The sequence below is a fragment of the Penaeus vannamei genome, chromosome 27 (assembly GCF_042767895.1).
Source record: "Penaeus vannamei isolate JL-2024 chromosome 27, ASM4276789v1, whole genome shotgun sequence".
Classification (NCBI taxonomy): Eukaryota; Metazoa; Arthropoda; class Malacostraca; order Decapoda; family Penaeidae; genus Penaeus; species Penaeus vannamei.
The window spans coordinates 32,511,814-32,534,313 of NC_091575.1; the positions used below are offsets into that span (position 1 = coordinate 32,511,814).

A 22,500-nucleotide genomic window follows, 5' to 3' on the forward strand; every position below is an offset into this window, starting at 1 on the left:
GTCATCGCCATCACTATCACCTCCATTGTTATGTTCCTTTCTTTCACCATCGTCAATATCATCGTCACCATCATCATCTTCCTCTCCATCTCTTATCTTTCTGTCATCTTATGGGAAGTTGGTTGAATCGATCAGTGTAACAATTTTTGCATTCTTTCGCATCTGAAGTGTTTGTGTTAATTATTACACATTATTTTGGCACAAAGTTTAAGTAAAAAAAAGGAAAAAAACAACCCTCTACCCACCCAAAAAGAAAAAACTAAAATGTTACCTCTTTTTATTAATAGTTTTATTATTAACATGATCCATCCAAACAATCCTTTAATAAGGTATTATCCTAAAACTTATCAACATTCTGATGCTTGTTTACATTTTGCAGCTGTCCCTTCTTGGCAAAATATCTTACGCCAGCAATCCCAGCTGTCGGAGCTCTCTTGTTTATCTTCGTCATGTCGTCCCTTTTCCACACGTCATTCAGTGACCCAGGGATCATTCCCAGGGCGACGGCCGAGGAGGCTATTTATACGGAAAAGCAAATTGGTAATGCCCTGTGTGCTCTGGTTTTGTTTTGTATTATTTGTTTAGTTGTTTATCCTACTTTTGTTTTACTTGTTTGTTTATTTATTTATTCATTTATCATTTTGCATGTCATGGAAGAAGTGGTGATGAGTTAAAGAGTGTAAGGAACACTTGATTTGTTTTGATTTGAAAAGGGATTATTATTATTTTTTTTTTCTTGTTTGTTTGTTATTGAAGTTGCTCTGCAATAGGAAATTTTAGGAGCACTGTTGCTGTCCCTAGAAAGGCTAATTATGGTACATGATTTTGGCCAAATTTGATTGCACTAATATGCTGTTGTATGTAGTTGGCATAAATATAGCAAACTGACTTTTTTTGTTTTCTTTTTTTTGTTATTGCTACATCAATCTTTGTTCAACAGAGGTGCCGAATTCTGGCAATGTTCCCAGCTATCGGCCTCCACCACGAACCAAGGAAATAACTGTCAGGGGCGTAACTGTAAAGCTTAAGTACTGTTTTACCTGCAAAATATTCAGACCACCTCGAGCATCACACTGTTCAATCTGCGATAATTGTGTTGGTAAGATAAGAGCTTACGCCATTTCTTAAGTTTTCTATTAGATATTGTTTGATATAAGCTATAATTGAAAAGAAAAATTAATTAGAATCTTGCACCCTAAGAAAGCACTAAAGTCTCTGTCCGACCAAAAGAAGAAAAAAAATCAGCCTCCGCCTTACGAAATTTACCTGTGACTGAAATATTTTGCAGAGCGGTTTGACCATCACTGCCCATGGGTCGGTAACTGCGTAGGCAAAAGAAATTACCGGTATTTCTACCTCTTCATTATATCTCTGGCTTTTCTCTGTGTGTTCATATTCTCCTGCGTCATTGCACATCTTGTCATATGTAAGTACTGACAGGACAGATTTTACTTTGTAGCTCTTTATACGTATATAAACCAAGGAGTAGAGTAGGCTCCATGTTGTAAATTGATAGTAACTAACCCTCTGCCAGTACTGTTTTCAGTAGAATTTGTTCATTTTCATGTTTGCCCCCTTTTACTTTATATTAGTTATTTTTTGAAGTTTCAATATTTCTTGAAGATTATGCTATGCATTTTATATGGATTACCATTATAATTACTGATCTTCTTCAATACTCTCTCTGATACTGTTAGACATGAACAAGGAAGGTAAGACTTTCATGGTGGCCATCCAGAAGAACCCAGCATCTGTGATAGAAGGTGTCATCTGCTTTTTCTCGGTGTGGTCCATCTTAGGGCTGGCGGGCTTCCACACCTACCTCACCACATCCAACCAAACCACCAATGAGGATGTTAGTATATGTGAATATGTATAGCAATCACTCAGTGCAAGGGGTTATGTATCTTTTGACAGTTTGATGTTGGTTTGATAACCTAGAAGCATAATGTACAAATTTGTAAGGGAACAGTTAATTGTCTCCTATTTTATGACAAAATTTACTCTGACCTGCACTAGGGACAGAATTTTTTTCTCTGCATTTATATGGCTTGATAATTTCTAATAGTGATTGATATATTTAAGTGTCTTAACATCATAAAATAATATTTTTCTATTGGCAGATCAAAGGTTCATTTACTGCTCGTCGTGGCCAAGCTAACTTCAATCCCTACGGATATGGGAACTTCTGCCTCAACTGCCTGGCTGTTCTTTGTGGACCAGTTCAGCCAAGTCTCATTGGTAAAGAAGATCTACAATTGTATTTTATTGTAAAATGATGGTTCTGGCAACCTGTCACTTGTAGAATATGATAGATTACAGACATTTTATGATTTTTATACTTTTGAATGTCAGGAAACTGAATGGGCTTGAAATGTTTCATGTAATTTCTCACAGGTACTTGTAGACTTAAAAAATAGATTAATTAAAAATGATAATGATAATAATTAAAAAAGAAAAAAGAAATGTATCCACCTGCTAAATGTTGATTCTTGCATCCAGATCGCAGGGGTGTAGTAACACTAGAATACCTTACTACCACCCAAGGAAAGGTCTCAGAAAATCAAGCATCTTCAAGAAGTTATGGTACAGTACACACAGTTCAACCTTCGGTAAGTATTTATAGTTCAGAATACACAGTATAAGTGTAGGTAATACCCACTGCATTAGTTTTACTATTTTTAGTATAAATGTTTAGATATTTATGTTGCTGTGTAAGAGATCTTTTAAAATGCAGATATAAGTATGTTTTAAAATTTTCACTGCCAACATTTGTACTTTGATATTGTCAGGTAATGCATATTTGATGCAGTGATGCTGGTAGAATGTTAATGATAGCTAACCTGACATTACTATTGTAAAGAAAAAGCTGATCTTGCTCTAAATGTAAGTACATCTTAACTTAGTCAAATCCAATGTCAAATTCTTACTAAATTTAAAACTTTATTCTGACTAATGATCTATAATGTAGTAAAGTAGTAATGTAATTTCATATAGTTTATTAAAAATTAGTAGGATTGTTTTGTTTTTTACTCTATTTTAGTATCGAGACCACACATTTTGCTTTTCCTGAGTACTGTTTTTGTACATTTTCAGCAAAGTGCTTTAAATAGCTTTTGGAACCATAAAGAAATTTCTGGGTTGGTCATGTTATGGGAACATCATGATTTATTTTTTGACGTTTCATTTATTTATTTATTTTTATTTATTATTATTTTTTTTCAAATTTGACAAATTCATGCAAATTATGGTATAATATAGCATAGACAGTACATTAGCAAACAGGATTAATCTTTGAGTTTTTACGCCAATTAATCTAGCCTAATCAAACCTAGCAATCGTAACTGAATGTCAGTGGGAAATTTGAATTACTGCTTGGACTGAACAAAGTCTAGTTTCCAACAAGCAGTCCTTTTTGAGGAAGTGCAATGCTGGTTTTACATGTCATTTGTTTGCCATTCATTTTCATAGTTTTGGTTCAGAAAAGTACAAAAAAGACAAGTTTTCAATCAAGATGGGAAGGCTATAGGTCTTTACATTCAAATGAACCTTGACAACAGTCATCTAGAACACCCCATGACAGCTGTGATATGGACCAAGACGCGACTGTCAATATGGGGTTTCCAGCCAACAGGAACAAGTTGAATTTCCAGTTGTCAAGTCCACCGCAGTCTTTGATGCCTTGTCATATCATTTAGGACAGTAGATGAGGACTGATGCATAAATTCAGTTAATTTCCATCGAGTATAATATACACGTTTAGTAGAAATACCAGTCATTAGCATTATTTTGAAACAAAAGTTTTCTAGTCTCATTAGAAATTAACTGGTAGATAGGGAAATGTCTCATTCCAGTTACATCCAGGTTATATCTATATCAAATTTGTGATTGTGACAGTGGCAGGTAATTTCCAATATAATATTTTTTTTCAATGTATGATTTTTTTTCTCCTCTTTAGAATGGCATAGTGCCACAGCGAGGAGGATCAGAGGCCCCGACTGGAAGCCCAGGAGGTGCTGGAGGGGGGACGGGTGCTGTCACCACAGGAGCCCCCAACGGCAATGTGGCTCCAACACTGAAGAAAAAGTCAGCATCATCCCAGTCTATAAATGGTGGGTACTTCGTTCAGCCTCTTCAGACTACCATCACACTAGCAACTCTGAAATACAGTCTGCAGGTGCACCCCTACTTGGGTAAAGCTGTGTGATAATTTTTGTTTTGTTTTGTTTTGTTAGGGAATTTCTTGTGCTGAGTGGAGTCCAGTACCAGTGGTGCAAAGGCTTCCTCGATATATTTAAAATCCGCCTTCACAGTAGAAATGGATTGCACTTATGGACAGTATTTGGCATCTGTTAATCCCACCTTTTATGATATTATTGTGACATAGTGAATTAAGGTCGATAAGTTAATTAAAGAACCTAGTTTTCACTGAAAATGAGTCTACATAGGAAGGATTAGGGTGAGTTATGCTATTCACGATGGGGTCACAGATGAGTCATATACTGCTTCACTTGCTTGTTCAAAGGCTCAGAGCTACAAGCAAGGCATTGATATGTGTTATGCTACTTCCAGAACCCATAATGAAGTCCAAATAGACCCATTCTGCTGGATTTATATGTTAGTGTTGTATCAGTGTCTCTTTATTATGGAAAGTAACCACAGGCATAATTAAGCCTTTTTCTCTGTATATGGTGAATGTTATTTTGAAAAGTTACTACATTCTACTGTAGTAGCTTAGAGTAATATTGGTGGAAGAGAAGGCAATGATAAAGGAGAGAATAATTGCTAACCCAATGCTGCCAGGGATGGCATGTACATACATGGCATGCCTACTGAGAGTTTAGCTCATTGATTTCTTATATATATTTCTTGACAAGTACTTACTCACCATTGAGTCAATTATTAGTGCTACCTATTTTGCCTAATTACCCTTTCCCATGATTTTTAAGATGTTTTCAGGTGAGGTCTAATAATTGACTACTTAATGGTTGTGTACTTGTGGATTCATCTATGTGCAAATTTGACAAATTCATGCTAATTGCTTACTATTAATAGTTACCATACTACTACTAGTATGATTATGTTTCACAAAAAAACTACAGTGAACTACATTTTCGTGGTAGCATTGGGTAAAAGGAAAAAAGAAAATTAAATAGGAGAGAGACATACAGCCCATTTGTACTTTTATTTGCACATTAACAATACATATAAATGAATAACAATATCAACAGTAAGAGTTATATATGGTGTTGGAATTTTATGTCTTGAAAGTGCATGACAGGAATGAAATCACACAGTGCAAAAAAAGTAGCCGGGAGAAGGAGTCCTGGCTATGGAGTAAATAATTGGAACTGATATTTAGCTTTAGTTAAGAATTCATTAGGTTCCAGAAAGTTGAGGACTCCTGGCATATACAGAAAGGGCTTCCTGCCTTTTAGTCCATTATAACTAGGGTAGAATTCACAAATATAGATATTCACATACACAAATACACATACATATACACATACATATACATATACATATGTATACACATACACAGACAAATGCATATACATATACATGCACATTCACATATACCTATTTATATACATAATGTGTATATAATACATATACCATATAGTGTCATCTGTATATATGTGGTAGAATATGATACTTGCATATGGTGTCATTTTATATCATTGACATAGAATAGTATGTAAAGTTATTATTTTACCCATGAACCAAAATGTCTATTGGATCTTCTTCACACCCAATATACATATTCTAGTCAGACATCAAAGATACTAAATCAAATCTTGATTAACTCCAATGTTTTCATAGGATTTAAAATTTATTTTGACATGTGTTTTAATGGATTTCTTGGTACTATATGCAAGCATTTATTACCACTTCTGTACATATATACCTTGTACATTTGTACATATTTATGTGTAATACATATGTCCATATGCTGTAGGTTCTGAAATTCAAAGCGCGTGATGTTTTATTATGGAATTTATTCTCAAAAAGTATTTCTTCATATTACCTATATCCATCAATCGATCATCATGTAAAAAAGTAGAATATTGTGATTAGACTTATTAATTCTTTCCAAATTGTACCTCATAAAAGGATTTGAGGATTCATAGGAGAAGTTAATGGTCCATTGTTTCTAAAGGAGAAATCAGAATTCAGAAGTTTTCATTAGAAGTCTGTATCATTTTGCGTAGGGTTCCAGTCTCCTTGTGATCTTTTTTGGATATCTTCAGATGTCTACTTCTTGATGTGGTATTGTGACAAGGTGTGGTCCAGCTTTTTATTATTTCTTTCTTAGGGGGACTGTCCTTTGTTAGGGAGGAAGATTTGTGTTGAGCAAATTAAGATCTAGTTAAGCCTGGCTTTGAGTACGTGAACATTTAAGGAATTGTTCACACAAATATATAGATCTACAAAGTGAAATTGAGTATGGGTGCTATTAGTAACCAGCTCTCACACTTCTGTTTAGCATACATACTTATATAATCAGGATTACACAAGATTGTCCAACATTTTTTTCTTTCTTTCTTTTCTTTTTGGGCCCATTTTCACCATAACATTTATATTTATATAGATAGATAGATAGATAGATGCGATACACCAGCAGTGGGTTACTTGATGTGCTCATTAGAGCCCAAAATGAGTAAATTGTTGAAGATATTTTGTGATACTCTAACAATAGGTGAATTTAAGAAGTAAGTCACAGGAAAAAAGATTACATTTTTTTGATACCATGAACTTTATCTTTACTAAGTTATCCTTAGACATTTTGCAAGAGGCAGAACATTTATTTAGGTGTTGAAGTATTGGAAATAATTGTTATATTACCCCTTTAAAACCTACTTTTTATTGTATTATTATTCATGATTCAAATATTTTCCTCATTAGTGCAATGCACTGAAGTTCAGTTTAGGGCTGATTAGTGAAAAAGTTTGTCATATTTCCTTGCCTTTGTTCAAAGATTTTTCTATTCCATTTGCAACTGATATTAGAGAAATTGGTACAATGGGGAAAAAGATTATACAGTCCTAGTAGTTACAATATATATGCCATTCTGAAGAGTGTTTTCCAGAATGGAGATTCTTTGTGTGTGTTTGTGTGTGTGTGTGTGGGGGGGGGACATGTATTTGGATGGGATGGTGTATGTGTGTGTGTCCATGTCAAAGTGTGATTGATTAATTTTAAATTGCTTGCTAATGCTAATGGGATGTGTATATGGGTGCTCATATTAAACAATCATTATGCTTCCCTTATAAATGCATTAATGATACAGGGGATATGGTAATTCCCTGTTCCCTTCTGTGTTGTGATACCAGTTTTTAGTGTCCTGTACCTTCATAGGTCTCTTGATATAAACAGCTGTAATTGGATTGCTATATATGCAATTCAGAATTTGTGAAACACTAAGCTTTTTTATTCTTTGATTACTTTGAACTGCAATACTAACTAATCCAAGAACATCTTTAACAAGACTTTCCATCTGTTATATTGATAAGCAATAGTTCATGTTTGTATTGACTATTTGAGCTGTGGTAGGAGAGGCTATATAACAAATTTTCGTAAGAAAGAGAGATTGCCTTACATTTCAGATATAACTTTATAGCATTCACACATTTGTCAACGGTATATAAACACAGATAAGTAGTACCTACTCAGATGTATATTTTGCATGTGGGTGTGGGTCTGAGTGTAGCTAGTGGTGAACACCAAAATAATTGCAAAGAATACCAAGCTTTTTCAAGGAATAATAGAAATCATTCTGATCATCTATGAACTTCAGATCTTAGGTTTGGTTTGTGTTTTGCAACAGGAGACTTCTGGTTATGAAAGAAAGAACAGCCCCTGAACATTCTGTGGCTTGTTATAGACTTAGGAGTCCAGTAGATCAGTTCTTTTTACTATATATTATAAAAGAAAAGAGGGGGCCCAAAGATAGTGATGTTCAGTTGTGGTCATGTAGCAGGATAACAGAACATTGTCATAGTTCCTTGAATAAATTTGAATGTGTTTCCTCCTGCCTGCAAATTTTATAATTATTATTCTCTTGGTAGACACACATGGGTGGGCACGAGCAATATTAGATTTACTCCTTACAGTTGATAATTCCTGTCAGGTAGTTCTGTCGCAGTTTTAATGGAGTTCTCTCCTTTGGTACACAAAAGAAAAGAATGTCTTAGACACTTCTGGGTATTGGTTAGCCCACATTCTCATAGTATTTTCACATATTTTTTTTGGTTATTATATTTCATTAGATCTCTAAAACAAGTGGGGTTGCAGATGACAGACTTGTAAAGATACAATATTATCAAATTGATTTTCACAGGCTGTTTAAAAGAAAAAAGAATTAGACAAGCTGTGAGTTGCTCACAGACCTAAAATGAGTTGAAAAACAAGTAAAATACTGACTATTTTTATATTTTGCATTATATAGATAATAGAAGAGATGTTAGTGTCTGTTAATTTATTAACACAGTATATCTTTTTAAAGACAAGGAACTTACTGAAATTATCTAGATTATGTCTGAAAGTTTAGTGGATACTTTCATTATTGACATTACCATAATGACATGTAAATTTCATCCTGTGTACATGTGCAGCTGTTGTTTTTTTGTAATACTATCTCTTTCCCAATGTGCTCATCTATTGTTCGTTTTGATAATACTGAAGTTGTGGATGGTGGTAGTGGATAACTAATGAGTGTATTCTCATTTTGTTACAACCAGAAGTGGGCTTTTTGGCTATGTATTCCAGTTGGATGTTAATAATTTGTATCTGGTCTAGCAATTATATAAAAGTTGACTATTAGGTATGTTAGATGCTTGAGGTCACTGCCTTATTTTGTAATTAAATTGATAAGCTAGATCATTAGATCATTGAGGCTTATGTTTAATCTTTCAATTTCATTCACTAGGATATGGAATCACTATTGCAGTATCAGCCGCAGATCGTAGCTGGTGGTAGTTACTAAGAAAATAAGCCATCTGCTTGGTAAGCTGTCTAGTCAGATAATAAGAGAAATACAAAGGTAGATATGAATTCAAACACAATCACAATCATGGTGCACAAATGTGATTTTCACTTCAGTATAGCTAACTTGTTTACTTGCACATCTCCATGCTTTGACTCTATATAGGTCTCATTTTTGTGGACTTTCAATAGGACTTTAACCTATTGTGTAATATACAAAAGTAAAGTCTGGCAAAATGCATGACTCTATGCATTTTCATATATTATGGCCACTGAATGGGAAGGAGGGTAATCCATTATGCCACATATGTTGCTAAGCAGTTGTTAGACTGCTAGAACAACAATTAACATTTCTTTCTTGAAAATTCATTCATTCCATATGCCTCATTACACACTACCCATGAGAAGAGTTCCCATAGTTAGTGAGCTACGTTAGAAATTTGTTTGAAAAATCTTTCGTGCCCACTTCCCAGCACAGTCCTCCATGGCAGTTGGACCCTTGTTGAGTTTAGCTGGATGTAGTCATATGTCTGAAATGCATAGAAAAAGAGGGCTGAGCATTTTTACACCCCAGGAAACACATAAATGAGAATGGAATTTTCATGTAACTCTTCGCTACATATTTTCATGCATGCATAATGTGCATTATCACTAATTCTCACTTAATTTTCATTCTCGGATGTATCTCACATTGTCACTGTCATTTTCATACTCAGATGTATATCATGTTCTCACTGTTATATGTAGAAACACACACATGAGACACACACACACAAGACACACATAAGAGACATACACACATGAGACATACACACATGAGACATACACACATGAGACATACACACACGAGACACACACAAGAGACACACACACACATTAGACACACACACACACAAGACACACACACACACACACACACAAGAGACACACACAAGATACACACACACAAGACACACACACACACGAGACACACACACACACGAGACACACACACACACGAGACACACACACACACGAGACACACACACACACACACACACACACACACACACACACACACACACACACACACACACACACACACACACACACACACACACACACACACACACACACACACACACACACACACACACACACACACACACACACACACACAAACACACACACAAACACACACACAAACACACACACACACACACACACACACACACACACACACACACACACACACACATACACACACACACACACACACACACACACACACACACACACACACACGAGACACACATACAGATTATATGCAACACAGACACATTTCTGTATATACTAATGTATTGTATAATAGAAGCATGTTTAAGTCTTCAGATATCAAATGGCGAATACATTAGTTGAAAGGAAATTGTAGGTATTTTGCCTGTTACAGTACATTCTTGGAAGTGTCTCTCTGACTATATCATTGCACAATTACTTATTCATTTGATACCTCACTGTCCTTGGATCGGATGACCCAAACTGAAATTACTTCCTCATTCAATAGATTTTTATTTTTTATTTATTTATTTATTTATTTATTTATTTATTTATTTATTTATTTATTTTTCACGAGGAATCGAAATCAAAGCTAAGAGCAGAGAGAGAAAAAGAGTTCAATTAAACCTGATCATTCCTGTATATAAAACTGAACTGGAAAGACTGCATGGCCTTTCAAGCTGTCCTGATGACAATGAAGTAAGTATTGCTCTAGTGACGGAGGAGGAAGGGAAAAATCCATTTGCGTTCCCGAGGTTTTCTGTAGGATGTAGAAGTCTGTCCACTTTTTTTTTTATAAACTATTTTCCCTTGTATTATGACCATAATATATACGGATGAGTATTTTGTTGTGAATGATACTTTGGGTGTTACAGTTGTGTAAAGTACTTTAGGATTTAGTTGGAAAATATGTATGATTTGTTATTTACTAAAGAATTTTAGGATTTGCAGTAGGGAGAATCTGCCAACTTTAAATCTAGTGAGAATTTGATTACATAAAGAAAGTGTATGTGATGATTTTTTCCTTCAAATTGTGGATAAAGATACACAGATATTTTGATGGAAACTATTTAATTGTTGAAAAATAGTTCAGGCAGAAACTTTGATTTATTAGAAAGTTATTTCATCAATATTATTAATATTATGATTTTTATTGATAGCCATTGTCAGCCAGACTGTCTTCAACAGAATAAACACAAAGATGAAGAGTGCATTCTTATATTTTTGATGTATTGTAGCAGTTGGATGTTCCAAGTTTTCATAGTTGATAATAGGTGTGCTTCTAATGTGTCCCTCGTTAGTCTGTTATCACTCACCTTTTTTGAGAGTGTAACAAATCTATAAAGATTGTATTCTGAATAAAGTATTTTATGGCACATGTTGTCTCCTAATTCCTGTGGCTGTCAGATAACCACATAGCCATATTCCAGGCTGCAAATCCAAGCTCGCAAAACCCGCACCATTTGCACATGGTCAGAAGGCACGCCTCTCTTGCATGGATAAAAAATGCTAGGTTCATGTACAGTGTTCATCTTGATATCCATCTCACTTAATATATTCACAGTTTGTAGTTAGCTCATTTCTCTTGTATGATGATCATTTTCAGTCTCCAATATTCAAATTATGTTATTCAAAAGAACAGGATTAATTGTAAACTGTGTTAATAGATGAGTAACATTGGTATTATAGCTTTATGAGCCAATCAGTTTTACAGCAATGGAAGAGCAGTCTAGTGTCTGACTCTGTACAAGTGTTGTGAGAGTGTTGCAGACTTGGGTTTGCATCATAGAATATAGTTGTTTGTAATATTTGATTTCATTAAAGCATAGCATAAGTGAGTCTTATCAAAATTCTCTTTGGATTGGAGTCTAGCAGCTAAGGATCTCTTGCTAGTAGATTGTAATAATTGAACCAAAGATTATTTATTTGATAGATCTTAATAACTGAACCAATGAATGTTTATTTGATTATATGTAATACTGTATTTATATCACATACTTCCAGTGTTACCATCACTTCATCTCTTATACCTTTGGGAAGACGACCTCTAGAAAATGCATTGATTTAGCCCAGCTTTCGTCCATTGATGTCAGACTATCCAATTTATACTTCATGTCTGTTCCATTCACTGAAGTTGTAATATTTATATATCATTTTAATGAGAAAGATCATATAGTGTTTGAATTACCTTTACTTGTATATATAGGTGGGATATTCTTTCTAGACCACCTCAAATTTTATTGCATAAAGGGGATTATTAAACCATAAACAGTATCATCTGATATTAAATGTTTCAAAAGTTTCATCTGATATGTAAGCTTGAAGGAATATTTTTTTGTGATAGTTTCTTTTTCTCTTCCATAGGGACAGGTGTCTGATTTGATTTGGACCAGTTTTTGGTACATATTAGGATTCTCATAAGGACATCTAGGTTGTCAAATTTTAAATATTGCTATTCTAGGTTTTATTAGAATGTAAGCATCGAAGTCATGAACTAAGGGAAAATCTTGGGGGTATATTCTAGTATTGAGGAAGTTAGTAGCAACTCCTAAAAGTGAGTAAAGATTTTGGTTGTTAGAGAGTATTGGATTCTAGATACAGTTTGTTGTTGATATATAGGTATTTAGAGGTGTGAATGTCATACTAAGATATTTTGTAGCATATGTTATATTTGAATTAGCACATACAGTAGATAAAGAAAAAACAAATTAAAAGAAAAGAGGAAATCAATTTCATTGATGTTATCCCACAAAGTTAAAACTTTTCAATGAAGCTTATGCAATATCTTAGTCCATGGTGTATATATATATACAAATAAAAACCAAAGTAGCTTGATCATGAATTCTTTTTAAAAGTTGGAGTTCATGAATATAACCTGTCTGGTTGTTACTGTCTGCGTGTATTATCTTTTTCCAGACTACAGTGTCATTGTGTTAGTTGTGGCTTCTAAGTTGTTTCGCTGTTATCAGGCAGATAAAATGTTATTGTCACCATTGCTTTACCAAGTGGAAAGTGCAACTACGTATACATTATCCCAGCCTATACCATGCTTAAGCAGATAATATTGTGTGTCATAGTGGTTTTGTTAACTTAACAAAGATATGTGGAGTTCAGGAAAGGAAGAGCATAACTGAAAATGCTTGTCTGTATCCTTATATGTACAGTGCACTACAACATACAGGCATGTACTTCACAAACTGTATCTCACTGTATTTTTAAGTCGGCTGTTGCATCTCATAAACATTCTTTAGACTGTGAGTTCTAAAATATATTTATCAGTGCTGGTTGGAGATGCTTTTCCAGTGTTTTGTCATAAAGCATTCTTGTTTTACACAGAATCTGCTCTGCTGATTTTCATGACCTCTTTGTTGTAATAATGTTTGTATGTTTTAAGAACATCTGGTATTGCTGATTTTAGGTTTATGTATTGTATAAGAAAGTTTGTTTGTTTTTTAAGTGGGAGTAATTATTATTTATATTTTTCTTTTTGAAAAAAGAGGTATTTTGCCTCTTGCATTTTACTTGTACTAACTGAAGGAATATAAGATGTTGAAGTATGATAGTTCATTTCATAGGAAATAGTTTTTTTGAAATCTAGTACTTTTGATATTTGATTATCAATTTTAACAGGTATCATGGAGGCAGGGTACAGGGTATCAGATTGAAACAAAAAACAACAGAAATAAAAAATCTGTGATGTAGAAGGACGTGATCAGCAGTATATTTTATAAAGGAAGTAAGATAGTTTGGGTTAGGTATGATTTTTTGAAAATTGATATCAACTGCAAAGAAATTTTAAATCATATTTATCAGGAGAGATATCGCAATAGTTAAAAAAAATAACAGATGTTGCTTTGATTGTAGAAAGTTGCAATGTATTTTCTTTCATGTATTTTGTTTGGCAATTTTATAAACAGAATGCAAAGGCACTTGTATTCAGTTTCCATTTTTGTGTAGATAGCAGTAATTGTGATATTTTTGGAGTTAAGAGGTTTTTAGTTTTGCACATTTTACTGTTTGAATATATAGTGAAAGTGTATGTAGTGAAGCTTTGTAGACCATTGTTAAGGGTGGTAGTTTTATGTGTGTTAAGTTCTAATGTCTTGCCCTATTTCTCTCTCTCCCTTCATGCTGCCTCCCTCCTCTCCACTGGCTGTCACTTCTGCCGTCATTCCCTCCACTAGGCCTAAATGTCAACAACAACATCATCAGCAACAATAACAACAACAACAACAACTTTGGTCATGTGCATAGAGGAAATCCTTGTGGCAAAGTTCAAAAGATAACTGGGAGAAAACTCAGGAAAAGTCTGAAAGATGACGACCAACAGATCCCAATCATATTGCATAAGCAGTCCTCTCGCAGTTCACTAGTGGACTAGATTTTTTTTGGTTTATTCAGTTGTCCCTTCTTTTCTTTTCTCTCTAATTTGTTTCTCCTTTGTTTCTGTTTTTATTTCTTTTTATTGATTGATTGATTGATTTGTTTTGTATTTCTTTTACCTTGAATTAATAACTTTAGCATATCATGGAAACAAAAGGTGGGTTGAGGAATATTATCAGTGGCTGCAGCATGGTTAGGTGTTTACACTGTAGTAGAATGCACTTACCTGTTACTACAGCATTGCACTTGTATTGAAGTAAATATATATATGATATAGAGCGCTGAGATATCTTCATGTATTGGATACTGAGTTACTGATCGTTTGGTTAAAGAATGACTTCTTATCATAAAGCTTTTTTACTTTGTTGATGCTCGTGAATGTTGATGTTGGAATGATTCGAGATCGTTTCTTTGTGATGTGAAGAGTCATAGCTGTCTGAGTTATGATTTTGTTTCTTCTTCTTCTTTTTCCTTTTTTTTTTCTCTCCGTCTCACGTACTTGCATTTTAGATTAGCACACACTTCTGTAGATGGTAATTGCCAAAAATGTTTTGATTATTTTGTAATATACAATTTGTTGCTCCCACAACTTTTTCCAAATTGCTATTGCTAAATATCACCGTGATTGTTAATATTCTTATTGTACTTGATACTGCTGAAGAGTTCTGCTATCAGTTATTTAAAAAAGAATCTTTATTATCTTTTTTTCTTTTTTTTTATTTATAATTTTATTTGGTTGCATATTATCTCATCATATTGTAAATATATTTATTTAAATTATGATTTCTTAAGGGCTGTTGAAAAAATATGATAAGCACAGTACTTGCCTATTCTACCTTTTTAGTCTAGTATCTCTCTTATCTGAATCATCATATAAAATTCACTTGCTTTTATATGGCCAGAATAGTTTCAAGAATGTGGATGAGGTGAGGTCATCACTCCATGCGCACACCTTGCTTGTACCTTTCCCCCCTTCAATAAAGCAGGATTTTTTTTTTCTCTTTCTCCCTCTTTTTTTTCCATAGTTGTGGTGCCTTGGCATTTTCATGTGATATGCACATTCTTTGAAGATTTTGTGTGTACTTTCTGTAGTGTATCCTATTTTTGTATAGTGTTACAGAGGTACTTGAGAAAATTGTGTTCAGGAATTTCTCTGACTTTCCTACTATGCAGTTGAGGTTCTCATAGCAGAAATCAAACATGATGGTACCTGTTTGATCTGCACAGTAATACTCATAAACTTGTATGATGATGCATATTGAGTCATTGCCAGTATAACAATTTCATGACTGTTTCAGGCAAGGAGGCAGTGAGCAATAGCCCAACAGGAATTCATCCTCAAGTCAGTCCCCTCCCAGCACCTGTGGGTTCCTCAGTAGCACCAGCCCCAGTTCACCCAGTCCCATCAAGTCCTGTTGATAGTTTACCAGTGGTAAGCAGCACTGGTGGTGTAGGGGGCACATCCGGCGTCTCCACCAGCCAGTTGTACCTGCTGGATAGTTCTTATGATCTTGATTTGGATTCCATCGATGGTTCAGTGTCACAGCCTTCACATTCTGAATCTTCTCAATTGGGCCTGATTCACAGTAATGCTGTATAGCCCCTTGAGGATGTAGCCAGTACACTTCTTTTTTCTGTAGCGAGTGTCAAACACAAGCTGGAATGGTGCCCTGCACTCCCTGCTGTTATCTTGTGTATTGATCTTAGAATATGTGCTTAAATAAACATTGTTCCTGGACCCATTTACTAGTGATTATTTTTGGGCAAATAAACCACATTATAGTAATTTAACAAGGAATGAAATTTAACCTTGATTTTATCAGATACTTGTGATATAAGTTACATTATTATAAGTGAAAAAACAAATTAGTTATAAGTGAATATGTTTGCAAAGTCTGTGTGTTAATGTTTTATCCAATAGGGAAAGTTCAACTTATATCTGTGACTTAATCAGATTTTCTGAAGCACAATCAAAGAATTATTTTTGTTAGGTTTTATTTTTTAGAATGATTTTTCCCTTGGATGTGTATGCCTGTAGGTGGATATAGAAGTTTTTGTTGAGTATGTCTTATTTGTTTATTTTTGTATGTATTTATAGTCAAATTTATGACTGAGAATGATTGTCCTGAGCCTTGTACATGACTTTTTTTTATTATTCTATTTTTTTTTTTCTTCTTTTTATATGAATGTTTGTATACACTGGAGTGTTAAATCTATATTAATTATTTGTTTGAAGAATTTTGTGTTTTGTCTTGTACTGTAAATATACATCCATTTGTACACCCAAACATAGTGTGCACATGTTTGTACATATTCTCATACTTTTGTATATTTGCATTTCATAAATGAATTTTCACATCTTTGTTTAAAAGTTACTGTAGATAATGTGCTTTGAAATGTACTCATTGACAGGACAATTTAACAGATACATGATATTAAAGTCATGCAACTTTTTTATCATATTAGTTTATATGATCTATAGTTTTTGTCTTAAAAACTTTAGTTGGGAAGGATTCCAGCAGGTGTATGTGACCAAAGTTTTATATTTAATCAGCCTCATAAATTTAGTTACTAATATGAAATGTAAGCAGAGCTGTTTTGTAATTATAAGGATTTACCCAGATATATGTTATGTTCATACTCAGCAATATTTCGAAAGGACAGTGATTGCAATTTGTATAAACGATACAAACATATATTTTAATACTGAACAGTGACAAGATTAATAACAAATGTGGATATTCCAAAGTAACAGAGGACAAATTGAAGGTTACATTATATGGTTGTAGAGTAGGGTAGCGGAAGCCCACTCATATATGTTAGGTTTTCACAATGGAGAGTTATTAAATAAAAACCCTCTCTATATGTTTGGCTTATTCACAGAGTTGTGGAGTGGAGTGGACAGTAAGGTGCCACAATACAGAATTAAGTTTGATTACAATTTTTTAAATTATTATGAGTGGTTTGAGGTTGTGTATTTGGGTTTAATTGTTGTCCACATACGCGAGCTGTTATTTACATTATTTCTGTTGAATTTTTACATTTTGCTGTCTATAGTAACAGTAAAACAGGACTAAGTTCCTACTGGGGTGATGTGTTTAGCTCTTTCTATTCCTACAATGTCATTAATATCAACGAGAATGAATTGACCAGTATCTATTGGAATTTCTCTGATGTAAATCACAGGGAAACTCAAAAAGCAAAACTATTATTATCTTTACACATCAGTTTGAGTTTGAACAGCTGAGTTGTTATCAGCAAATCCCTGTTATTAATCAGGCTTTGACCCCTCCACTTTTTTATAAACACTGATTGCATTTCTGTTATATTTAGGTTGTAGTTTACATTAAGGGTTGTGTGGCCCCTGTTGGTACGGTAACCAGTCATACTGTATCATTCTTGTTCCTCAAACTCTCGGCTTTTGGCAATAATTCTGACAGCAGCAACTTGAATAATGTAATGTTGTGTGACTTTAATTGTCATTGAAGAGTTACTGATTATGGTAGTCATTAAAGTGTTTATTAAAATGGAAAAAAAAGTTTGTTGCATCCAGGAAGCCTTATGAGTCTTTTCCCAGTAACATTTAAAGTATTGGTTTGGGTGATATGGTTGGGCAATATCAATTACTCCAGTGTAGAAAAGTCTAAGATTCATAATCCAGTATTTCTTAAGGATAGGGTAATCCACAAGAAACCTATTATCTTAACAATATTATGATTTTATGCTAGTTTAGGAGAAAGGAATATACCACAAGTGTCATGAGGTAGCTTTTCTATAGGCCAGAGTATGCCTCCTAATTTGTGGCTGTTAGAGAAGCAGAGCACTCATTCTGGAACTCATTTATTGACACACTCATACCCTCATGGATTGGTACTTCCACTCACATGCTCAGTCTTACCCTCACCCTCTCATACATTTAAGCTCAGGCTTGCCCTCAGTCACTTGTACATTCAGACTCGTTCTCTCTCACTCCGACACTCAGGCTCTTTCTCATGCACCTACATACTTAATTTCACTGTCACTTGTATTCTAACTCTCATGTTCACACTGAAGCTCACAATCATTGGGATGTGCTCTCTCTCTTACACTGGCTCTCACCTGCTCAAACACTTTGGACTCCTCCCTCACTCTTTTAATATACAAGTTTATCCTCATTCTTTCAGTCCACTCGCACTCACACACAAAGCTTCACCTTCACATGGGTAGGTTTACCCCTACCCCCTCACACACCAGGCTCACTCTTACTCACACGCTCAGGCTTGCTGTCACTCCCGTCAGACGTTCAGACTCATCCCAACTCCATCATACATTTAGCCTCACCCTCACTTACTCACATCGGCTCACCCTTATCCTTGTTTATCACATTCCAGCTCACTGGCTTGCCCACTCACTCACTCACTCACTCACTCACTCACTCACTCACTCACTCACTCACTCACTCACTCACTCACTCACTCACTCACTCACTCACTCACTCACCCACCCACCCACCCACCTACCTACCTAACCCACCCACCCACTCAGTCACTTTCTCACTCCCACACTCATACTCAAACTCACCCTGAGTCACCTACTCAGTTCATGTTCACAGACAAAGTAAAAAAGATTAACAAAAACACACATGCACACATTCACAGAGAATGGGCATTTTGGAAAAGAAAGTCTTGCTTGATTTAAACTCAACATCAGACAGACAGACAGGCACGCGCACAAAAACACACACATGTACACACACATCTGCTCACAGGCATATGCACACACACACATGCACACACACACGCGCGCACACACGCACGCACACGCACACACACACACACACACACACACACACACACACACACACACACACACACACACACACACACACACACACACACACACACACACACACACACACACACACACACAAAACAAACACGCACACAAACACGCACACAAACACGCACACACACAGACATAGCATATATACACATACATATACACATGCATGCACACTCACATGCAGACACAAACACACACACACATACACATACACATACATACACAAATATATTCACACATGTAACAAATATATACATACATGTATACATGTGCATACAAACATGTACACACACACACACACACACGTGTACACATTCACGCATTCACACATTCACACACAAATACATATACACACATGTACACACACATGTATACACATACACATGTATACACATGTACACACACATGCATACACGTACACACACACATGCATACACACGTACACACACAAGTACACACACGTACACACATATATATACACATATATACATGCATACACATGTACACATACACACGTACACACAGACGTACACACACACATACATGCGTACACACAGATGTACACGCACACATACACGCGTACACACACACGTACACACACATTCACATACACATACACACACATGTACACACATTCACGCATGCACACACAAATACATATACACATGTGTACACACATATACACATACACACACACACACACGTACACGCACAAACACACACACAAACACACATGTACACATATATACAGTCACATACACAAAGATTAGGGCAACCTATACCATTAAATCCTGTATAATGTACTTCCATTCTGAACTTATATTGCATATTAATTAGTGTATACAAGAATATAAAAGAATTTATCAGATTTTTGTCTTGTACTGATTGTGGATAGTTGTTTGTGTGTAGTTTTCTTCATTATAAATCCAAGGATTAAAGTAAGGGTGTACATAGTGCAATATACGTATGGATTAAATTAATAAGGTAATCTTCATGAAAGAGTTGTCTAATCATTTCATTAGTTAACTTCAAGAGAGAATGGAATATGGTCTTTTTTATTTGTTTTGTGTACTTTTCTGTGGTTTATATATCATGGAAAGATAAATTATCGATAGAAGAGCAAGGTTACTTGTGATCATTCATTCTTAAACTGTATTCAAGGTAAGGAAATAGCACAATTTTAGAAAGAAATGAAGAGCTGAAATGCATATTATAGTGAAAAGAAATTGTCATAGTTTTATGGTCAAGAAATTTAACAGTTTTGAGTGTCTGTAGTATATTTTTTAGGTTGGGAATACTTTTGAGATTTGAGGATTTTTGGAATGCTCTATTGGGATATTATTACTCAATGTGGGTATTTTGGATATCTATTTTAAAACTAATCTGCCTTCTTTTGTTAGCAACATTAAAGTAAATCATGAAATTGATAGCTCTGATAAAAACAGATATTAAATAGAGCTGTATTCATTGATGACAAATGAAAAGTTATGAATGAGTTTGAATGTCTTAACTATACAAGAGATGGATTTGACCGGTTTTGAATATATCTTCATCAGAAATGCATGCATTTCTGACAAAGATATATTTGAAACCCATCAGATATATATCTTGTATTGTGAACATTCTAATTCATAACTTTTCTACAGTAATAAAGAGGTTGTATTTGTTAAATTAAGATGATATATCAGATATATATATAGCTTGCCACTGCAGTTAAGATACTTTAGTAGTATAGTCTTTCATACCTGAATTTGATAACATGTTTCACACAAAATTATGATCATACCTATAATTCTTTCAAAGTGTAGATTTATGGAAGTTTTACAAGGAGTTCACATGACTGCAGAAGTTGATAGATGAGCCGATACATTTTCAGTATGTGCCCTTTTTCTGTGATAGTTTTTGGATGTGTTATCATCAGTATTTTGTTGCTGGCAAAGAATTAAACTTGTGCTATTGAGTTATCACAGAGAAATAAAGAAGACTGCTTTACATGATTAAAATTTCTCAGTTAATGATTTCATTTTATAAAGAAAGAGTAGAAAAGATGAAATTCATTCTTTTAAATTTGTTTTTACTTTACCTTGTACTGTACTTAAGAATAATTTACTGGCACTGAAGAATTCTCTGTTCTTGTTTTGTCAGCATCATCAGTGTTTGCCCATTTTCTGTTTTCTTTATAGACAGTTGATTGAACTGTATAAGATTTATATTTTCTAATGTAGAAAAGTGAATGTATGCCATACAAGCTGCCTTTGTATTAATAAACTATGGCATACATTTTAATCACAGGAAAATTTGATAGCTATACATATAGATAAAATCTTATTCTTATGAAAATCTCAAAAAAGTCAAAGCATACAAATGTACATATGAATATAAGTGTGTCAGTTGTTATTTAGTGATTTATCAATAAACAGCATATTAAGATAGCAACAAATATGACTGACAAAGAAGAACCAGATGTTTTACTAGATAGGACTTGAAACCAATTTGCTTTGCCACATTTTAAGAGTAATTATATTACGAAACTTCAGATTTAACTTCCATACAGCTTAAAGAGAGGCCCTTTTAATTTTTAAGGTTTATATCTTGTCATTATGAAGAGTTGTTAGATATTTTGACCTATGCAATGTTACATTTAGAATATTTATCAAATCTGTGCTCCTATCCTATTGTATAGAAGCTAAACTGCTGTTATCTAGACTGCAGAGATATAATTAAGAGGAACAGGTAGGGACCTATTGAGACAGGATAGTAACCACTAGTTTTGTGCTTCATTTATTTTCCTGATATAAGATAAACAAAATGTCTGAAGTATTATAGCATACTAACTTGTCTTTGACTCTCTTGTAACAAATATGAATGGGCACCTGAGTAAACATCTCGTCTTTTGACTTTTGTCAGTTTTTGCCCCTATTTTGAATGTGTTTTTGCATACTTCCTTTACAGAAGCATTTAAAACAAACAAACAAACAAGTCATGCCCTTTACCTGACCCATAATAAGTTATTTTAAAGGATGTGAAACAATATTTCTAACTAAAAATTACATGTGAAAATCTGCATCTCCTCTACCAGCTACTTGGCTTTCAAGATGTTTTTTCATCTTATTTTATTTCAGTTTCTCATACTTTTCTTTTCCTCTTCCTTCTTGCCTTTCAGTTTTCTTTCAGTATATTTCCGGCCAAAAAAAGATGACTCCACCTTAGTCACCAAGGAGTCAATTGCTGTTCCAACCTGATCTAACGTGTTTCTTCTTTTCCTTTGTTTTTTAA

At 34.4% G+C, this 22,500-nt stretch overlaps 1 protein-coding gene across 3 annotated transcripts in view; it reads left to right on the forward strand.

Annotated features, from left to right (window-relative positions):
• The window catches only part of app (Palmitoyltransferase app), a 40,062-nt gene extending 17,941 nt beyond the window's left edge, over nt 1-22,121 (forward strand). For all 3 annotated transcript variants that reach the window (XM_070141219.1, XM_070141220.1, XM_070141221.1), the window contains exons 3-10: nt 380-540; nt 941-1,099; nt 1,289-1,426; nt 1,698-1,855; nt 2,124-2,241; nt 2,503-2,612; nt 3,959-4,112; nt 15,702-22,121. In XM_070141219.1, the coding sequence (XP_069997320.1) occupies nt 380-540; nt 941-1,099; nt 1,289-1,426; nt 1,698-1,855; nt 2,124-2,241; nt 2,503-2,612; nt 3,959-4,112; nt 15,702-16,003 (1,300 nt within the window). In that variant the 3' untranslated portion in view covers nt 16,004-22,121. The remainder of the gene's footprint in view (nt 1-379; nt 541-940; nt 1,100-1,288; nt 1,427-1,697; nt 1,856-2,123; nt 2,242-2,502; nt 2,613-3,958; nt 4,113-15,701) is intronic.
• Nucleotides 22,122-22,500: the final 379 nt, after the last annotated feature.